This window comes from Aotus nancymaae, unplaced genomic scaffold, assembly GCF_030222135.1.
Source record: "Aotus nancymaae isolate 86718 unplaced genomic scaffold, 86718_ANA_hifiasm-v0.15.2.pri h1tg000021l, whole genome shotgun sequence".
Lineage (NCBI taxonomy): Eukaryota > Metazoa > Chordata > Mammalia > Primates > Aotidae > Aotus > Aotus nancymaae.
Window position 1 is genome coordinate 1,976,785 of NW_026988433.1, and position 22,240 is coordinate 1,999,024.

At 46.8% G+C, this 22,240-nt stretch overlaps 1 protein-coding gene across 4 annotated transcripts in view; it reads right to left on the reverse strand.

The window, feature by feature from the left end:
* Nucleotides 1–21,875: 21,875 nt before the first annotated feature.
* ADGRD1 (adhesion G protein-coupled receptor D1) overlaps nucleotides 21,876–22,240 on the reverse strand; it is a 172,725-nt gene continuing 172,360 nt past the window's right edge. For all 4 annotated transcript variants that reach the window (XM_012455940.2, XM_012455938.2, XM_012455937.2 and 1 more), the window contains one exon: nucleotides 21,876–22,041. In XM_012455940.2, coding sequence (XP_012311363.2) covers nucleotides 21,946–22,041 — 96 coding nt within the window. In that variant the 3' untranslated portion in view covers nucleotides 21,876–21,945. The remainder of the gene's footprint in view (nucleotides 22,042–22,240) is intronic.

Genomic DNA, 22,240 nt, shown 5'->3' on the forward strand with positions numbered 1-22,240 from the left:
CCTACTGCCAAGGCCTGTCCAAGCACCCCTCCCCTCATTGGAAGCAGGGTTTTATTGGGATGTTAAAATTGCTGGGCTGAGACTGGAGAGACCCCCTCAGTTCCTAGGAGGCCTCAGGCAACTCTGGGAATCGCAGTGGAGCTGGCGTTAGGTGACACTGAAGTTTACTGCACCCATTCCTAATACCGCAAAGAGAGGGAGGCTGAGCACCCTGGGAATTTGTAATGAAACGTGGAAAGTGATGCCGCACTTGGACGTTCCATCCTGAGAGCAGTTTCACATCCTTACCCTTCTAGTGACTTGGGCATACTCTCTTTTGGCACTCGTAAGCCCCCCAGCACTTGCCAAGGTGGGCCGAGGGAGGAAGCTGTGCCTGGGAGGTGGTGTGATCCGCCAGGTCCCTAGGGGACCCTACCACGATGGGGTAAAGGTGCAGTTTCACAGATGTTTGCCTGTGAGGCTGCTGTGATCTAAGCTCACTTCCGTCTCTCCTTCATATGACATGTACCGGGCATCAGAACAGGGCAAAAGTCTCAAGTTCAGGTGGAAATACATAAAATTTCAAAATGTTTCTGTCTTTTCACATTTGGCTTGATGCAGATACATACGAAGGTTTTGGCATGTGGATGTTGCATTTACTAGTTATGTAACCCTGGCCAAGTTCTTCATCTATAAAATAGGGATAACTGGACCTACCTTCTCATGTGATCGTGAGGATAAATAAGTAAATATAGGATCTCCCTCCTTTCACTCAACCCATTTTATCTGAATTAGCCAGAGCCCAGGTCTGCTGCAAGACCTGGACCTGCAGGAACGATGACCATGCCCTGTTCCTGGCAGAGACTGTGCCCTTTGGGCGCAGCACAGGCTACCTGGGAAGTGAAAGGCCCTTCTGCAAACTCCCTGTCACAACTCAGCTGTGATAGGACTGGCACCCCTCCCCCTTTGCACCCAGACTTCAGATGCCCCCACTGATGTCCACCATGGGATGGACATGGGAACTGGACATTTTTATGACAACATCTCTGCCCAAGCTTACCTCCAGCTCCCCTCCCAGAATGTCACCTGTCCCTAGTACACTCAGTGGGGCATAGAGACGGGAGGCTCTGTGTGAATTAAAAATGCATTAAGGCTCTCAGAAGACATCAAACTCAAATTCAGTTTTCAAGAACAAAACGCATTTCATGGCACAGCACTGCGATTACTTTGCATTATAAATACCCAGACCCTTTCAGCACTGTCTCCATCATCTCGTTTCTTTTGCATGATCTTAATGCAGAGTGATACCCACCTTAGTTGTAACGAAAAGCTCATAATGCACAAATGTATTTAAAAGGAAAAGGGGCACAGATTCTCTGAGCGTAATTATGTGATTGATAGAGCTCCTTTTCTAAGTCTCATGGTATGTAAAATTCATCCCATGTGTCCACCAGGGACCTTGATGGGGCTTTGTCACATGTCATTCAGCATGCGTTTTCTGATTTCCTGCCACAAGCCAGTCTCTGTGTGTTACTGATGGCCAGCCCCTGCCTTCAAGGAGCTTTCAGTCTAGAGAAGAACACAGAGAAGGACTGAGAAATCCTACCACAAAGTTAAACTAATAGACATTAAAAGGAAAAACACAGGAGTCTGAGAACATAAAACAGTGAGAGTCAGGATAGAAGTCCTGAGGAAGCAACATTTAAGCTGAGATTTTTGAACCAGGCAGCTGAGTAACTGAGATCACAAAGCCTGGTGTTTCCATGGAGGTCGTACAGCTTGTCAGTGTCCATGGATATTCACATCTGACAGCTGTCTCCCAAGACCACGCCCAGACACCTTACCAGAATAGCTTACAGCCTCCATCACCTTTGGGAAAGGGAGAGGGTGGGCTCCCATCCTTAGTGCCACCTCTCAGCCCCTAAGAGCTGGGATCAGTCCCTCATGATGCCCCAGTTAAGAGCTCTGCAAGGGACAGACATATTTGGAAAAGGCAGATGCCACCAGGGAAAGACACGGCTCAGCAGGAAACCAGAAGTTTCTCCGGAAATGCTGTCCTGATGCTTCTGTCTCAGTGAGTTTGGAGACACAAACCTGAGGACAATCACATTGCCTCAAATTATTTTCACTTCTTCCAAATAGAATCCCTCTCCCTCACCCCCTACCCGCTCTACCCCTGCGTGAGGAACCTGGAGAGGAGTCAGGGCTCAGTCTCAGGCCTGTGCATTCTGCCGCCATGGGGATCACACTGACTTTGACAATGTTGTCGGAAAGAAAGTGAACAGACAGCGATCAATGACACAGCCTCCAGGGATGGGGAACACACAGCCCTGAGGTCACACCCTGCATGGGTGACAGGCCTGTATGTCTGCGTGTCCACTGGGCGGTCACCCAGCTCTCCAGGTTCACTCTCTCTCGTGCATGCAGAAGTTTGTGTTAGTCACCTATTCTGTACTGCTAAAACAGAATACTCCAGATTGGGTAATTTATAAAGAACAAATTTACTTCTCATATTTCTAAGGCTGGAAAGTTTAAGATCAAGGTGGTGGCATCTGGCAAGGGCCTTCTTGCTGCATCAGAACGTGGCAGAAGGCATCACATGGTGGAAGGACAAAGAGAAGGTGAGAGAGAGCAAAGGGGGGCCAAACTCCCCCTTTAGTAATGAGCCCATTCCTGCAATAATGGCATTATCACCCCTCACTATACCCTACCTTTCAGCACGGTGGCTTCTGGGATTAAGTTTCCAACATGCTCTTTGGGGGACACATTCAAACCACAGCAGAGCCCTCCCGCTCTTACCCCCTTTCCAGGACCATCCGATAGTTTAGGTTGAATGTATCAGGAATCCTGCCCCAGCTGGAAAGCGTCTGTGGAGAGTATTTTTACGTATTTTACTTTTGACAATCATAGTGCCCATCAAGTATGTTCCCTACAGAGGAGGGCACAAGACCCCAGGAGCCCCCATCAGAATCTCTGACCAGGGGTTTGCCACTGGAGCCACGGGCCTCTCTGCACTGGTGTTGGCTGGATAGGCCAGGAAATGCCAAGTTCTATAGGTTGATTCTCACGGGGAAAAAAAAAAATGGGTGTTATCGAGTCACAATGACATAGAGAGAGAAGAGGAAGGAAGGAGGCTTGGTGAGTTTGTGGGTCCCTCCCCATTGATGCCCCATGGCTCAACGGCACCCCTGCCTCCAGCAAGTTCTGGTGAAGTGTGCAGCGAGTTCCTGCGTTGGGAATCCCCAAGGCCACCCTCACGTTTACTGCCTCACTAGGAGGACTCGCAGGACTCAGAAAAGCTGTTGTACTCTTAGTCATGGCTTCTTTTCATGAAAGGACACAGATAAAAGCAGGAAAAAGGAAAACGGCGTAGGTCAGAGTCCAGGAGAAGCCAGTTCCAACTCCCAGGTGTCTCCTACCAAGGAAGTCAGATGGACAGCACTTAGTTCTCCCAGCAACAACGTGTGACAACACACGCGAAGTGCTGCCACCCTGGGAGGGTCCCCTAAGCCTTGCTGTGTAGAGTTCTTACTGACAAGGCCCAGTGCAAAATGAAAACGCAGGGCACGTCATCCAAAATGCATGAAAATAATGCATTTTCTTCAAAAACGAATAGTTGTAACAACAGAGCATTAAACCAAGCGTGGGCTGAGTGTATGCCCACGAAGCTGGCCCTGCCCTCATGAACACAGCAGTTTAGGAATGGATGTTTTTCTCCAGGCAGGAGAGTGAGGAACTATGAGTTCAAACTGTGTGCAGAGCAGAATAAATGCAGAGAAAGATAGAGCTGAGGCCGAGAGAAAATGGGAACCAGACCACATGGCCCTGGAGGCCACTCCCAGCTGCCGGAGCATCGGGAGGTGAGGGGTACCATGGCCCAGCCAGCAGGGCCCCACTTTACCAAGGCACGATTTACTTACAGTGAAATTCACCTATTTGAATGTACCTTTGATGAACTGCAGCCACTGTGGACATTCCCATGTGCTCTCCCTCCTGCAGACCAGCTGTTCCCTCAGACACTCCCTCTTCAGAGCGCAGTGTGTCAGCTCCTGAGGGAAGCCCATGCTGACATCCTAGACCAGGTCACATTGCACCACGGATTCCCACAGCACCATGAGTCTCATAGCTGTCCCAGCTTCCTTCACACAAGTGTTTGTGGCTATTGGATTCAAGCCCATCTCTCACTAAATTGTGAGCAGCACAGAATCAGGGGCTGTGTCTGTCTTGAGTCCCCATAGAGGCCCTGTCACCTGAATGAACATGGCCCGGAGTGGTCAAGCAAAACAGACCTACTCAATGACTGAACCTATAAAACCGGAAGATAGTAAAAACATTGACACCCAGTGCTGGCTAAGCTGTGGGCAGATGGGCATTGCCACTCCCTGCTGTGCAGTGCTCACTGTTCTCCTTTCCAGAGTGTCAGTGACAGAGTGACAGTTTGCATTAGATATGATAAAGGTTCTTTGGCCCACTGATCCAGTTTTCAGAATGTATCCACAATACCTGATGTATACAAAGACAGATCTACAAATATTTATGTACTTACAAAGGCAGTTAACCTCTACAGATACCGATGGAGTGTAATTGCCTTTGTAAGTATATAAAATATTCATAGATACCGCTCACCTATAAAGGTGAAAATACCCATTTCCAATCACATGGCTTGGTTAAAGGGGGACTCAGGCATCCATAAGGTAAGATGCTCTTCATTGCCACATCAGCATGACTCGATCAGCCTCCTGGGAGAGCTCAGGGTCTGGGTGTGCTCTTCAAGGCTCCTCAGATGACTCTGAAGTTCAACCAGAGGACAACTCATGCTAGAGAAGAAAGTTCAATGCCATTAAAAATAAAGTTAGACTCTACGGATACATTATATTGTTAAGAAAAAAGCCCAATATTTTGTACCCTTTAACCCCATCCCCCCATTTCCTCCACCCCCCAGCACCTGGTAGCCACCATTATACTCTCAGCTTCTACGGGTCTGTTTTTGATTCCACATGCAGTATTTGTCTTTCTGTGTTTGGCTTCTCTCACTTAACGCCCTCCAGGTTCATCCATGCTGTCATGAATGGCAGGACCTCCTTCTTTTAAGGCTCTATATTCCAGTGTGTGTGTGTCTAGATAGATAGAGAGACAGAGATAGAGCTGTTTTATATTTATCCACTCATCCTTTGAAGGACATTCATGTTGGTTCTGTATCTTGGCGATTGTGAACAATGCTGCAGTGAACATGGGAGTGCAGGTCTCTTCAAGCTCCAGACTCCGTTTCCTGTGGATATAAACCCAGAAGTGGGACTGCTGAAGCATATGGTGGTTCTGTTTTCAACTTTGGAGAGAATTTCTCTGGTGACTTGTATTGTATACTTGAAATTTTCTAAGAGGGGTGGATCTTAAGTATTCTCACCAAAAAAAGGAGGGGAGGGAAGGAAGGAAAGAAAGAGGAAGGAACAAGAAGGAAAGACAGTGGTGACTATGTGAGGTGATGGATATGCTAATTACCTTGACCGTGATGATCATTTCACAAGGTAGACAAAACACCAAGTTGCATACCTTAAACAGATATAATCCCGGTTTCTTAATTATGCCTTAGTAAAGCTGAAGACGTACAGTATGAATCCGTTTTCATGAAGACAGTGCACAGATGCGTAAGTGTATACACAAGCCCTCACATGCACAGAACCTGAAAAGCCGTGAAATATTCCCCACAGTTTTCTCAGTGGCACAATTCTAGGTGGTTCTTTTCCTTCCTTTTGGTTATCAATCATTGACATATTTTCCATAATGAAAAAATTGCTTCTAAGCTTCCAAACACAGCTGTTGGCATGTGGATACCTCAGAATGGATACGTAAGACACTATTTATACTAATAATACCGCAAGAGGAAAAACCGCAACAGTCCTGATTTTAGAGACTGATGGAAATTATTGAGAGTTGGAAATGAATATAAGTAAATATGTACACCTGGAGTCTTAATACCCACTAAATATTTTTCTAGTAGTTGCTCAAGAAAATGCTCTTTAAAAATTAATAAATGCACACCAATAAATAGATGATTTCCTGGAATAAGGTCAAAATTTGATCTGTTCAAAAAAAGTGATGAGTGGAAATGTTTCATTCAGGAAGCAGCAGAAATCCTTAAGTAATCAGGGGAGACTTCATGAGAACAAGTGGAAGGTGTGAGGGTTCATCATGAGAACCAGTGACTTCCAGGCTGGCTCCTTGCAGGGCTGTCCTAAGAGAGGACACTGAGGATTATCCAGCCCAAAGAGAAACTGAGTTGACAGGACCTCCAAGCCCGGCCCTCCAGCTTCCCCGTCAGCGTTTACAGCAAGAGTCTGTGTAGGAGCCAAAGGGAGGACGGGAGGTGTGGGAGGGTGATCCCTTCTGATTGCGAGCAGACACGCTGTCTTGAAGAGTGCTCAGCATCCGCCGGTACAATCAGGGTTCCCGGGTCGCAGCCTCCAATTTCTCATCAACCTTCAGAAGATAAAAGGGAAGCAAGCCAGCCTTAAAACCCAGCAATGGCTGATAAAGCCTACTTCGCAGACTCGGAGGAGCACGAATGCAAACTATTAACTCATCCTCTGGATCTTCCCCAGGCCTCTGACATCACAATGGTGCCACAGTCTCCTTCTATGGAATGAAACTCACAGGGGCAGCTAGGTGAGGAAAGGCAGTACATTAACTGTCACTTGCAGCCGAAGAGTAATGGCGTGGCCTACAGGACTCACAACTTTGCAGAGCCCTCACTCTCTGCCAGGAACATCCACATCAGATTCCTCTTTCCTGATCGCTTTTCTCTGAAGGCTGTTCTTGCAGGTGGGGCTGAACAGAAACTGTCATAGGTGGGGAAGGTGAGATGCCTGGGCTGGGACCCCAGAAGGCAGGTGAGCTCTAAGCCCCTGCTACTCCAGGCATGTCAGTACAGAATCTTCTGGGAGTCTGCCAGAAATGCAGAATCCTAGACCCCAGCCCAGACCTAGGAATCAACAACTGTCATTTAACTAGTGCTCTAAGGATGGGGCTGAGCCACAGCCAGGAGGAAGGCTGCTTTCTCCAGCGTCAGCACCACACAGTCAGGAAATGCACGGCTGTGTTGGTTTAAGTGAGATCAGCTGTGAGCCACTGAAAACCACAAACACAGGAGCTTCAACATGACATGAGTTTCCTTCTCTCACACAAAACAGTATAGAGAAGTGTGGTCCAGAGCTGGTGTCGTCATTCGTCTCCATAAGGGAGAGGGACTCCTCCATCTTGCTTCCCTGGCATCCTCAATATTGGATCCTCCACATGTTCCAAGATGGCTGCGTGAGCTCCAGCCCCCGCACTGCACTCCATCAGCCTGGGACAGGGAGGCCGCCATCCTCATCTGACTCTACTCTCCCCCCTTCTCCAGTCACCTCCATGCTTGGGGCGCAGCTTCACGCAAAGCATGGCAGCCGGGGCCTGCAGCCGGGGACAAGCCCTGGGAAAACCTAAGTAATTCTCCTGTGGGGCCAGGCAGGAGGATCTGGGTGCCCTGTGTCCCCTACCCCACATGGAAAGAGCCTGACCAGCATCCATCAACAGGACACACCAGGGAGGGAAGAGAGAAAGTCACTCCACTTAGGAAACATCTCTCTAAACCCAGGAGATCTGCAGGACTGGGACAGCGCAGTTTGCAGTCTCACTGATAATCACAGCTTGTCAACTTAATAGAAGCAGAGGAGTCTCCAGAATATCCAATTACGTGAGCAGGCTGCGCAGCGGGCAGGAGTCAGGCCATCATCTCACTCATCTGGACAGACTCCATTAAGCCATTGCTCTTTCTTGATTAATCTTCTCTAACGACGTCTGTCCAGGCAGGGAGAGAATAATCGCATCTGCTGGAGGAGGAGTGAGGGGGGCAGGGGGTGCCCCTAACGGATCTGCCCAAGCAGGCCCCCTTCTCCCTCAGCCCTAAGTCAGACGCAGCCAGTGCATGGGCCTTCCTGCCATGGGGAGATATCCAGGAGGCCCCCAGCTGTGAACAACAAGAAACGCTGCCCTGCTGGCTGAAGGGGACAAAGGAATTGTTCTCTTCCAGCAGTGGCCCTACGGGAGTTTCCAGGGTGGGCCCATAAGACAGCTCCACCTAGAATCAGGAACCTGAGCTCACCCTAACTCCACAGCTACTCTTCTTAGTAGTTAGCTGTAGCCTGGCCAGATATACTGCATCACATCATGGTTCTTGACTTCCTGAGTGGACACCACAGCATCTGGTGGAGAGACACGGAAGATGCCCTTATACTGTCATGGGATCCTTAGAGTGTCGCTTTGCCAGCCAGAAACCTCTGTGGCTGGCAGCACCTTCTGTCTGAGTATTGTTCACGCTCACTGGGCTCATTATGTCCACTCAGCCCAGCAGGCTGTACACGGTTCACACCACTGGCCCAGATCCCACACCTGCCAAGGGTGAGCCAAACATGGGGCAGCAAGGGGTGTGCAAGTGAGCAAGCATGGGGCCTGGCCACTGTGTACAGCCAGGCATACCGTGCGAGTGAGCAAGTATGGGGCCTGGCCACTGTGTACAGCCAGGCATACCGTGCGAGTGAGCAAGTATGGGGCCTGGCCACTGTGTACAGCCGGGCATACCGTGCGAGCGAGCAAGTATGGGGCCTGGCCACTGTGTACAGCCGGGCATACCGTGCGAGCGAGCAAGTATGGGGCCTGGCCACTGTGTACAGCCAGGCATACCGTGTGAATGAGCAAGTATGGGGTCTGGCCACTGTGTACAGCCAGGCATACCGTGTGAATGAGCAAGTATGGGGTCTGGCCACTGTGTACAGCCGGGCATACCGTGCGAGTGAGCAAGTATGGGGCCTGGCCACTGTGTACAGCCGGGCATACCGTGCGAGTGAGCAAGTATGGGGCCTGGCCACTGTGTACAGCCAGGCATACCGTGCGAGCGAGCAAGTATGGGGCCTGGCCACTGTGTACAGCCAGGCATACCGTGTGAATGAGCAAGTATGGGGTCTGGCCACTGTGTACAGCCAGGCATACCGTGTGAGTGAGCAAGTATGGGGCCTGGCCACTGTGTACAGCCGGGCATACCATGTGAGTGAGCAAGTATGGGGCCTGGCCACTGTGTACAGCCAGGCATACCGCTGCTGCGGTGGGGCAGGCAGCTCCAGGAGCTGGCACATGTGAGGCTGCAGCTGCACCAGATGTGCCACACATGGCTTGCATTGCAGGCACCTGTGTCTGGACGAAGAATGTGGTGGTGCCTGGAAGCTTGGAGACACCAGGAACTGCAGAGCCCCAAAGAGGGTGTCACAGCCCTGGCTGGGGGAGCTCCTAGGTCTGGGCTCCCTGAAGGGTTACAGCTCTTCTATCCTCATCACCCACAACATGGCAAGTGGTGGGGGTTGGGAGAGGCATGTTTCAAGCCTGTTTATGTTACAGCTCTTTCAGTCCCACCAATCAGCAGGACTGAGTTCTTGTCCGGCATCCAGGAAGAATGAGGTTCTCAGACAACTGGAGGGTCAGCAAGGCAGAGATGAGCTTCATTGAGCAACAACAGAACAGCTCTCAGGAGACCTGAAATGGGTAGCTCCTTTCTGCAGGCAGGTCATCCCAAGTGTCCAGCTCTCAGCAGAGAGGAGAGCCACAGTGGGAGCCCCTTTCTGCAGGCAGGTCATCCTAAGGAGAGCCACAATGAGTAGATCCTCTCTGCAGCTGGTAGTCCCGACATCTGTGTGAGTCTGACTGAATCAGGGGTTTTTACGGGCTTGGGAGGAAGTGTGTACTGATTGGTCCATGGGCAGCCATGGGTGGGCCCAGAAAAAGCACTGTAAATTCTCACTCCAGGCCACAGATTCCACCCAGAACTGGCAGCCTGAACCTCAGGCTTCTGGCCATCTCCAGTTTTCCAGAGCTGAGTCAAAGCTCTAGGGGGCTTCTGTAGCACCAAAGTATCAAGAAAGGGAATTAGACCCCCACTTCCGTAGCTGAGAGTCTGCACACTGGCCATTCCTCCCTCAGTATTCTGCAAGTCCCAGAAAGACAGTAAAGAAGGAAGAGGACGGGAAGAGAACCTTTCCAACATAACTAAAGTGCACCTTGGTGACATGCCAGGAGAGAGCTGGCAACCAGAGGATGGGAGCTGGTTTGTCCCTGCCGTGGTGCCAGCAGGCAGCCTATCTCCCAGGGTGAAGTATTCACCAAAGCCTCACCCACCTGGGGGAGGGTAGTGACACTTGTGAGGGTTACTACCCTAGACACAAACCCACTAAAAAGGCTGAGATTTATTGCAAGATGACAGAACAGTTCTGCCCCACACATTACCCCCATGGCAACAAGAATACAGAACAACAGGAAATGACTACAGCTGGAAGAGATGCAAGACGCAGACTCTACGAGGAGGAGTGGACAGGAGAAGTCCAAAGTCAAGAGTGAAGACAAAAGCAAGGACACCAGAGGAATTCAGCGCCTCTGGCACCTACAGCTACAGCAAACTTTAAACACAGCCCGACTCCTAGCCAGGTAACGTAAGTCCTCACACTAAAGTCCTAGTCACCTGAGTTCCTGATCCCCAACACAAACATGTCCAGCTTTTAACAACAATAGGAACCAAACTTGGAAGACTACCACATGACAAAAAAAAAACAAACAAACAAACAAAAAAACCAACCAAGCATTAGAACTAGGTTCACATATGACACGATGTTGAAATTAACAGACAGGGAATTTTAAAAACTCTGATTAATATGTTAAGAGCTATAATGGAAAAGGTATGCAAAGGGAAAGAACAGATGGCTAATGTAAGCAGAGCTGTAAAGTCTAAGAAAAAAAAATGAAATTCTAGAAATCAAAAACCCTTTAACAGAAATGAAGGATGCCTTTGATAGGTTCATCAGTAGACTAAATGCCAGTGAGGAAGCAATCAGTGAGCTTGAAGACAGGTTGACAGAAATTTCCCAAACATAAATGCAAAGAGAAAAAAGAGGAGAAATAATAACACCCAAGCCTGTGAGGCACTGCCAAAAAAAAAAAATGTAACATATATATCATTGGAGTATCCGAAAAAGACATGAGAAGAAAGGGTCAGAAGGAGCATCTGAAATAACAGTGACTGAGAACTTTCCAAAATTAATAACAGACACCAAACCACAGATCCAGAAAGCTCAGAGAACACACGGCAAGATACATACAAAGAAAATCTTGATGTTTCATATTAAAACTGCAGAAAGCAAAGATAAAAAGAAAATCTTGGTCAGAGGAAAAAACACCTTACTTATAGATGAGCAAGAATAATTACAGCAGACTTCTTGTCATGAAATATACAGGCAAAAAGAGTGGAGTGAAATATTCAAGTTATTGAAAAAAATCACCAATGTAAAATTAATATATCCAGCAAAAATGATTCTACAAAGGTAAAGGAGGCTGGACATGATGGCTCGTGCCTGTAATCCCAGCACTTTGGGAGGCCAAGGCAGGTGGATAACTGAGCTCAGGAGTTAGATCAGCCTGGGCAACACAGTGAGACCCCATCTCACAAAATAAAATTAAATTTTAAAATAGGTGAAGGAGAATAAACACTATTTCAGATAAAACTTGAGGGAATTAGCCAGCAGAATGTCCCTGTAAAAAAAAAGTTTCAAGAATTTCTCCAGAGAGAAGGAAAATTACACAATCAGGACATAAACTTATATCTACATAAAGAATGGAAGAGTGTCAGAGAAGAATAAATGGAGGTGAAAGAAAATCTTTTCTTTTTTGCTCTTGACTCATCTAAAAATAACTTTAAACTTATTATAGCATCAATGTATTAGATAATTATACCACATAGACGAGTGAACTGGATAACAGCAGGGCATGGGGCCAGAGGGAACTGAGATACAATGTTATAAGACACCTGTATACCTGTGGTATACTCTTATTTGAAGATTGATTTAGATTAGTTAAAATCTATATTGCAATCTTGAGGACAACCACTAAAAATAAATAAAAACTAGTTAAAAATATACATTGGGCATGGCATCTCATGCCTGTAATCTCACACTTTGGGATGCCAATGTAGGACAATCACTTGAGTCCAGAAGTTTGAGACCAGCCTGGTCAACAGAACAAGATCTCATCTCTACCAACAAATATTAAAATGTGCCAGGTGCAGTGGGTGCACACCTGTAGTCACAGCTACTTGGGATGCTGAGGTGGGAGGATTGCTTGATCCTAGGAGGTTGCGGCTGCAGTGAGCTGTGATCATGCCATTGCACTCCATCCTAAGTGACAGAGTGAGACCCTGTCTTTAAAAATTAATTAATTAATAAAAAGTATACACATTGGAATAAAAAAGTCAGTAAGTCTAAATTCTACCAAATATTTAAATAAGAAATTGTTCCAATTCTAAAAGTCAAAATAGATGGAGATATATTCCATATTCATGGATGGGAAGAATCAAAATTGTTAAGAAATGAATTGTTGAAGATTGACCTATGTATTCATTGAAATCCCAATCAACATCTCAGCAAGGTATTTTGTAGATATTGACAAGCTGATTCTAAAATTTATGTGTAAAGGCAAAAGACCTAGAATAGCCAATAGAATACTAGGTGGGGACTCATACTTCCTGATTTGAACAATTACTATGAAGCTAAATAATCAAGACAGTTTGGATTGGAAGGAAAACAAATAGACACATATATCAAAGGAACAGAATGGAGAATGCAGAACTACAACCACACAAATACAGTCCACGGATCTTTGATGAAGGAGCAAAGGCAAATCAATAGAGAAAGAACAGATCTTCACACAAGCCAGGCTAGCACGACTGGACATCCATTAGGACAGCCACAGGCAAAAAGACTGTGTCTTGACTTCAGCTTCACACTTTATACGAAAGTTGTTTTTTAAAGGATTCTGTATTTAAATATAAAGCTGAAACTACAGCCCTTTTAGAAGAAAACCTTTCGGATCTAGGGTTTGCTGAAGACTTCCTCGACATGATACCAAAAGTTCAATAGACAAAAGACAAAATTGATAAGTTGAACTTTATTAAAATAAAACTTTTCAGTTTGACAATTTCTCAAAGAAGTCAAAGCAGAATTACCATTCAACCCAGCAATCCCTTACTGGGTGTATACTCAAAGGGATATAAATTATTCTACCATAAAGACGTGTGCATGTGTATGTTCATCACAGGACTATTCACAATAGCAAAGGCATGAAATCAACCTAAATGCTCATCAATGGTAGACTGGATCAAGAAAATATGGTAGATCTACATGGAATACTATGCAGCCATGAAAAAGAGTGAGGCCATGTCTTCTGTAGCAACATGGATGGAGCTGGAGGCCATCATCCCAAGTGAACTAATACAGGAACAGAAAACCAAATACCATATGTTCTCACTTATAAGTGGGAGTAAAACACTGGGCACACATGGACACCAAGAATGGAACAGCAGACACTGGGGGGGCCTACCTGAGAGTGGAGGGAGGGAGGGGGGCGAGGACTGAAAAATTACCTTACAGGGTAACTATGCTTATTAACTGAGTGGTGAAATAATCTGCACACCACACACCTATGACATGCAATTTACATGTAACAAACCTGCACATGTATCCCTGAACCTGAAGTAGAATTTAAAAACATAAATAAAACTTTTGCTCTGTGAAAGACTCTGTTAGGAGAATGAAAAGGCAAGCCACAGACTGGAGGAAAATAATTGCAAAATACATATCTAATACAAGAAGTGCTCTCTCTCTCTCTCTCTCTCTCACACACACACACACACACACACACACACACACACACACAAAATGGTATGTCAAAGGGACACAAGATCCAACTGAGAAAGCTCTCAGTGGCCAAAGCTGGAATTTGAGCAACAAAATCAAAGTATTATTAGATAATAATCCATCAAATAAATATCCATGAGTCTGTACTGATATAAATGGCTGCATTAATTAATAAATGGGGAAGAATAGACATCACTTGCAGAAGAATTGAAAATAATTAATGCAGAGCCTCCTTCCTTGGGGAGGTAGAACATAACTCCACACTCCTTTAACGTTGGTTGTGCACAGTGGCTTCCTTCTAAACAGGATGGAATGGGGAGACAGGGAGGGAGGAATTTCCCGTTAGAGAAACCGGACAAATACTACCTCAGCTCAGTGATTAAGGTAATCCTCAACATATAAGTCACATGTCAATATACAAGTCAACATATGTCACGTTGATAGCATGTATGTACCCTTGACATGATGCGATGAGAATGACACTTTACCTCTAAAGTCTTCCACCCCAAAGCCCATAACCCAAGTCAGGCATGAGAAAATCAGACCCACTATGAGATCCATCATCAGATTCATCCCAACTGAAGTACATTCTACAACAAGCCTGATCATTTATCCTTAAAACTGTCAAGGTCATCAAAAACAAGGAGAGACTCAAACTGTCAGGGCCAGGAGGAACCTGAGGAGACGTGGCTACTAAGCGTAACTATCATGCAAGGGAGAAAGGCTACAAGAGAAAACCTGGAGAAACAGGAGTAAAGCGCCGCTTTGGCGATACAGTATCAGTACTTGTTCATTATCTACAGCAAACATGCCACATTAACCTAAGATGTTAGTAACAGAGAAAACTAGGTATGGGTTACATGGAGACCTTCTGTATTAATTTCGCAATTGTTCTATAAACCTAAAATGTTCTAAAATAAAATGTTTATGTTTTTTAAGTGAGACATGGAGAACAGAACACAGGAATCCAATCTGTGGACAGTAGGAATTCTTTGTGAAGACAAAAACCATCAGGTCAATAATGGGATCGATATGCAGCCAAGTCTCACCTTTTGATTTATGCAGAGCTGATTTTAATTGCTTATGCTGGAGGGCCCTGACTTTTGCTAATAAAAATGACCGGTTGAACTCTCTCTCCCTCCCGTGAGAGGAACTGCATGATAAATATTCACCAGTTAAAAAATACGAAAAGTCCACTGCAATGAAGCTTTTAAGTAAACCTCTTATTAATTACAGCACGATCTACATTTGGAAGGACAGGCACCTGGATGTAGGAGACACATTGTTTCTCAATCTGTAGACAATGCTTAGGAGAGATATTGATTAGCAGATACCCTGTTTAAAAAGACGGCTCTGCATGGCCCACCACAGGCTGGAGACCACCGATCAGTACCATGAAGGCCTGCCACAGAGTTATTTCCACTCAACCCACAATCTAGTCCCATGCCTATATTCCAGAAAACCTAATTAATAGCCACCCTAGCCGTGGGAAAATCACTTCAGATTCAGGAAAATAATCCTGACCTCCAGAGGAAACTCGTGAGTAAGAAAAAAATACTGGCACTACAAAAGATTTGCAACACAAACACATCATAAAAAGGAAAATGTTCTTCTTGGAAAAGATTTTCAAGTGAAGCAAGTAAAATTCACAGCATGGCTGTTTTCTTTTATCAATGAGATAAAAGAACACATCGCATCACATCAAGAAGAACCCATCTGGATAAAATGTACCGTGCAGTAGAATGAAAACCACAGCAGACTAAATAAAACCTTTGTTGAAAGCAGGACATGGAGAACTGACCCTGAAAAAAGTAAAAATTTGGTAAGTCACAATAATTTTATAAAATACCTCCAAAATATCAAGAAAATATAAAAATAAAATCAAGAAAAATAAGTGAGGATGATAAACGCAAAGGACACAGCACAGATTCCCAGCTTGTGAACAGTGAGAGTCCCTAATGGAGACGAACGCACATCTCCAATACGGCAGCAGAGCTGCAGCTCAGAAAAGACGGCAGAGTCGGCATGTCTGTATTCTACTAACAAATGAGAATGAAAACAGTATCAACACATAATCTGGTTAAAATTTAAACTGTAAGGTAAAGAATCTTGAACAAAGAGATCAGACAAGGGTAAGTTGACTTTCAGATAAAATTATATTTTGAATTTCTCTTCTTTAGTAAACAATCAAACCTATAGATGTTTCAGGGGAAAAGGATGTGAGATCAGAATTGTGTATGTTGATACGAAGAAAAACCAAAGATACTCTCTTTTTTATAAACTGAAAATGTTCACATGGCAAGTGTTCACTCAGCAAAGTTTACTTGAGATCAAATTCCAGAATCATCAGAGAACCAGTGAACAAAGAGGGTGTAGGGATAAGGAGAGGCATTGGGTGATAAAGCAGTCAGTTCTCCAGGAAGACATAACAGTCATCACTGTGTATGCACCAAACAACACAACACCCAGATACATGAGGCAAACTGATGGACAGCAAGCAGAAGTGGCCAATTCAGATACTGGATTAGAACAAATACCTCAAAACCTGGGGAGCAGTGCTTAATATCACATGCCATTAGGGAACTGAAATTAAAGCAATCAGGTGTCCCTTCATACCTATTAGTAGGGCTAACATTCAACACACAACACGAAATGCTGGTGAGGACGCCGAACAACAGAAACTCTCATTCACTGCTGGCAAGAATGCAAAACGGTGCAGCTACTTGGCAACCTCTTATAAAACTAGACATTTTCTTACCACACAATCTAGCAATCATGCTCCTCAGTATTTATCCAAATGGGATGAAAACATTTCCACACAGAAACCTGCACGCAGATGCTTATATTAACCTTATTCGGCACTGCCAACTTGGACGCACCTAAGCTGTCCTTCATAGGTGGATGGATGAGCAAACTGTGGCACCTACACAATGGAATATTAAACAGCAATAACAGGAAATGATCTGTTCAAGCTATAAAAAGATATGAGGGAACCTTAAATGCATATTACTGCACAAAAGAACCGCATCTGAAAAAGTATGTACTGTATGATTCCAGCTATACGACATTCTGGGAAAGGCAAAGCTATAGAAACAGTAAAAAAAATAAAATAAAATAAAATAGGGGTTGTCAGGGTTAGTTGGGGAGAGAGGAGAGATGAACAGGTGAAACCCAGAGGTGTTTTAATGCAGTGAAGCTACGTGATGCGTAAGTCAATGCTTTCATCAAAGCCCGTGAACAGTACAACGCAGAGGGAGCCCGGTGTAAACCACGGACTCTCACTAATAGCAGCGCACCAGCATTCACTGGCCAGTTGTGACCACACTGACGTCGATAACAGGGGAACCTTCGGGAGGTGGAGGGGGAAAGCAGGTAAGGGAGCTCAGTTTTACTGTATACTTAAAAGTGCTCTAAAAATAAAGCCCATTAATTTTTAAAAAGTAGATTAACAATTTAAATTTGCTTAATTTATAAATAAGATGAAAATAGCAAGAATATGTACAACTTTTACAACTAAAAACACTAATATGAAAATCCTTTTCTTTTTTGAGACAGGGTCTTACTCTGTCACCCAGGCTGGAGCACAGTGGCAGGAACATGGCTCACTGCAGCCTCAACTTCCCAGGCTCAAGCGATCCTCCTGCCTCAGCTCCCCCTGCCCCCCACCACCACCAAGTAGTTGGGAGTACAGGTGCACACCATTTTAGTAGAGACGGGGTTTTGACATGTTGCCCAGGCTGGTCTCAAACTCCAGAGCTCAAGTGATCCGCCTGCCTTGGCCTCCCAAAGTGCTGGGATTACAGGCATGAGCCACTGCGCCAGGCCTGAAAATCCTTTCTTTAAATATTAAACAGAAACAAAGTTGCCAGCAGTAAGTGGCACACTAAATACTAAGGGATCTGGGCCTGTATTACGGCACTAGTGCATAAGGAGTCAGGGAAAAGCCAAGATAGCTCTGAAGCAAATTACTGTGCAAGATTGCAACCTGAACATCAAAAAGCAAAACAAAAAAGAAATAACTGAGAACAACACGCCACCCCCACAACCCTCCACCACCACCCCACCCCCACACACAGAAAACCCAGGAAGCATGAATAAAATGACAGATGCAAAATGTTACAAATAGATCACATAAATATCAAGATGTCAATTCCCCAATTAAATGCAGAGATCCTCAGACTGGCTTTGAAAGCACAGCCAACAATATGCCTTTTAGAAGGAATCATCCTAGCACAGAGTGGCATATAGAGGCACCAAATACCATTTAGAAGCAGGCAGGAAATTGGACAGTGATGCAAATCGCTCACATCTTTGCTCACATCCAAACTCCCTGAATTTAGCTGAAAAAAGTGTTTTTAAAGGCCTGTTGGAGCACAAAAATAATGACTCCATGTGTGGACTGTCATTTGTGATGGCTCTGAAGGAGGGCGGCAGGAGCAGCTCGACGTGGAGGCAGGACCAGGATACAGGAGGGCACTCAGGGGACCCCCCTTTCCAGCATGGTGACCCCTCCGCCCCAGGCTTGCAGCTCCACCAACCTGCCTCCTCCCCTCCTCCCTGGAGGCCAAAGAGAGGGGCCCAGCCAAGGCTGTGGGTCAAGTGGCGTGTGGGAGATGGAGGGGCGGCGCCTGCTGAGGCGTTTCTCCAAGCACCCAGGACAGCCACGACAGCTGGCTCCTGTCACCACGTGTGCGGCTCCTGTGGGACCTGGTCCCACCGTCACCACAGGAGAGCACAACTGGGACGGGTGCAGGGCAACGAGTGATACCGTAAATAAATGAAATATCTCCCCTGTATATTCAGAATTTTAGCCACCCTCCTAAGAAAATAAAAAGACATATGAAAGACAGTTCAAACTCAGTAGTAATCAAGAAAATAGAAATGATAAGTTTCTCACACGCTAAACTGACGATGAGAACGCTGTCCACCTTTCCTGTGAAAGGTTTGAGAAATGAGAGTATCAATAAGTTCTCACTGAGAACATTTATAAGTTATCACTGACATGGGATTCTCTACTTTTTGATGCAAAACCCTTTTTTTTTTTTCAAATTTTTAACCTGGAAAATAATCAACATAAGAAAAAATAATGTAAGGAAAAAAGCCATAAGCACAAAGACATGAAAGACATTATAGCCATCCCTCTATTATATATTATAGATATAAAAATATTAAAATGTTATATAAATATATATGATAGGTGTGTAAATGTTGACATAACACAGAAGCACAGAAATAATCTAGTTGTAAAATAGTGCAAAATTTTTGGTAAAATGTGTAACAGAACGCTTTATATTATGGTAATTATTAACAATATAGAGTAATATGGAAAGTGGCTTATGAGTGCACATTAAATTTACAAGCAGATGGTGGGCCTAGTGCGGCGGCTCACACCTGTAATCCCAGCACTTCGGGAGGCCGAGGTGGGTGGATCACCTGAGGTCAGGAGCTCGAGACCAGCCTGGCCAACATAGTGAAATCCCATCTCTACTAAAAATTCAAAAATTAGCAGGGTGTGGGGGCCTGTAGTCCCAGTTACTTGGGAGGCTGAGGCAGGAGAATGGCTTGAATCAGGGAGGCGGAGGTTGCAGTGAGCCAAGATGGCACCACTGCACTCCAGGCTGGGAGACATAGCGAGACGCTGCCTCAAAAAAGATAAGAAAAAATAAAAAACAAAAGCAGGCGACTGCACAGCAGAGACAGTGTAGGACCATGTAAATTCCATAAAGAGAGGAAAAGCCACATGGGAAAGCAGTGAATGAGCGTATTTGGGGGTGTGGCATGCGGCTGAACTCTGCCTCCCTGGAAGCAGCGTCCGCGTGTTTTGCAGAAAGTTGCCCTGGGCAGACCAAGGCCTGTGCACGTCCGTCCAGGCCTCCTTCCCACGCTTCTTTCCCAGGCCTGCTGCTCGCCCCTGGTTTGTGTTCACAGCCCATCCCGGAGACAGAGGCTCCCAGGGTATCCCCAGAACAAGAATGTGCGGGGCTCACAGTGGGCGCTGAGGAATGTCTACAGAGTAGATCCCAGCCTGGGATTTTACCGATGTGTGTTAAGACTCAGGGTCCTGTTCACATTCCACTAGCAACAGATTTAAGGAACACACGTTCTTTGAAGGACTTGGGAGATTTAATTTCATAAAAATCACAACATATTTTCACAACTTAGTGTCATTCATCATCTTTCTTCTACTATAAACTACTTTAAACATGTAATTCTTCCCAATTTCTTATTTTTAGCCAAATTATGTGTAGGTAGTAAAGGGACTGCAGAAGCCAAAACACACAGCCTATAAATAAAGGGCGTGACTTTCCGTCATCGGAAATAAAAGGCTTAGACAGGTTTTGTGCATTACATCTCTTGAAATATTAGCTATATAGATGAATATGGTAACAGTTAAAAAACAAATAATTCCATCTAAAGTAAAGGGAGTTCCTTGATTTCCTTCACTAGAAACTGAATAAGGAAAGAGACCCAAGTGTAATCGTAGGAACAGTGTTCTCACTTCTAGTGCTCACAGGCGTGAGGAGGATCTGGCACCGTGGTCCATGTGACGTGGTTTCTGGGGTCGCAGGGGAGCCTGGGCAATGGCTAAACACGGACCTGTCACTGAACAGTGGCCTCGGCCTGCAGCAGCCGGTGTGCCCGCCACAGCACGGTTGCAGGGGCCGCACGCAGGGCCCGTGGCATCGTCACCATGTGTCAGCTGGCTGCTGCAGCCCAGGCCTCGCCTGACAGAAGAGCAGACGTGCTGCTCCCTGCTGCCCTCCCGCTGCGGGGGAGGCCTGCGGACGGCTGGTCCACTCCAGGTGACTAGGGGAGAGTTACGTTAAGAAGCCACCAGGAGGGATGGGAAAGAGCCACAGAGCTCCGTAGAAAACTCACTCTGAAACAAGGCAGACGTGGAGGTGCGGAGGGGCTGAATGAAATCATGGTCACAGTTTTAAAGGAAGACTTTCCAGTATCAAAACCAGGTTTGAATGTCTCACCCACATTTCGCAGACACAAGTGCTGCTGGCACAGGATGAGCCTCGTAGCCTGCATCTCAGTGGTGTCTTAATTCACATCTATGACCCCAAACCTGTGCTCCACAGGATCATGCCCACACACAGGTCCGGAACGATGATCCCATCTCCTCTGGGGCTGCGTCCGAGGGGATGCGGCTGGCGCCATCCCTGCCTCCCCAGGTCAGTAGGGACTCAGCATGGGTTGGCCTCACGGTGACCAGATGCAGCGCAGGGTGCTACCTACCGGGTGGTCTGCTCATTGGAAACTCAGTGGAGTGCCTATGAGTGATGAGGAAGACTCTCTCCAGGGAAGGTGGTGCCTTGGAAAATGCCCTCCATTTTCCACCTGGACACCAGGCACTGCAGGGATGCGGGGCTCCTGTGGCCTGAAAATAACCAAGGAGGCTTGCCCATGAGGAAGGAGGGCATCTTAAGGCTGAATTGGGGTCCAAAGAGACAAAACTCACAGAGGACGGCCGAGAAGCTCCCCCAAGCACTGGCGCCATCAGGCAGCCTCAAGGCCGAGAGCGGCTCTTTACGTGGACAAAGGGGTCACCCTCACCCGGACAGTCAGCAACCCCTGCCCAGGGTCCGAGCTCATCTGGGGCAGGAGCCCCAAACTGATCCCACAGCACAGGCTGACACACGCCGGCTCCACCTATGGAGTCACGCACCACGGCTGGCACCAGCTTTGGGGAGCTCACCACTTGGTGAATTCAGAGACTGGGGACTTCTCACGCTTTTCCCCACACGCCCCCAGCTGCCTCCGCCTGACTTTCTGGGGGGTGCATGGGGACCTGAACTTTGTCCTTGAGCCCCCAAGTCCCACCAAGGTAAAGAGGCTGAACATCCCCTGCTGTGCTGTGGGCCCGGGCCCCGAGTGTCCTGGCCTCGCTGGGTCTGGTGCTCAGTGATGAAGGAGGCTTGAGGGCAGTTTTGCAGCCAGGCCACTGTGTCCTGGGAGTCCCCAGACACGAGAGTCACTCAGACACGAGGCAGGAGGACCCACGCTGGCCTGGGCATCAGGCTGCTGGGCTGAGCAGTGAGCTCTGACAGGAGTCACAGAGGAAGACGGCTGTCTCGGGGCCGCAACACCCATGTCCAGACAGCAGCAAGGAGAGGGTCCCGCAGGCACAGGCAGGCTGTTTCGTTCCATTTGGGCGTGTGTTCTGAGTGCAGGCCGGCTTGATTGGCAGCCTCCCGGCTCACACGGCTGACAGGTCCACACGGTGAGCAGAGTGGCTGCTCTTGTCCCAAGGGCTGACCTTGGTGGAGGCGGTGCCTGGCCGGGTCCCATTCATCTGCAAAGCACAAAGGGGTGAGCAGTGGAGGGCCTGCTGCCAGGCGGAGAGCCCCAAGCCCAGTGAGTGTGGGAAGCACTGGGCCCACAGCTGCCTGAGGATTCTCCTTGCAGGGGCAAAGTGCAGAGAGAGGGGAGCCCCCACGCTCCCGGGGGAGATGAGGATGTCTATCCACAGAGCTCTCCACGCTGACTTCCCT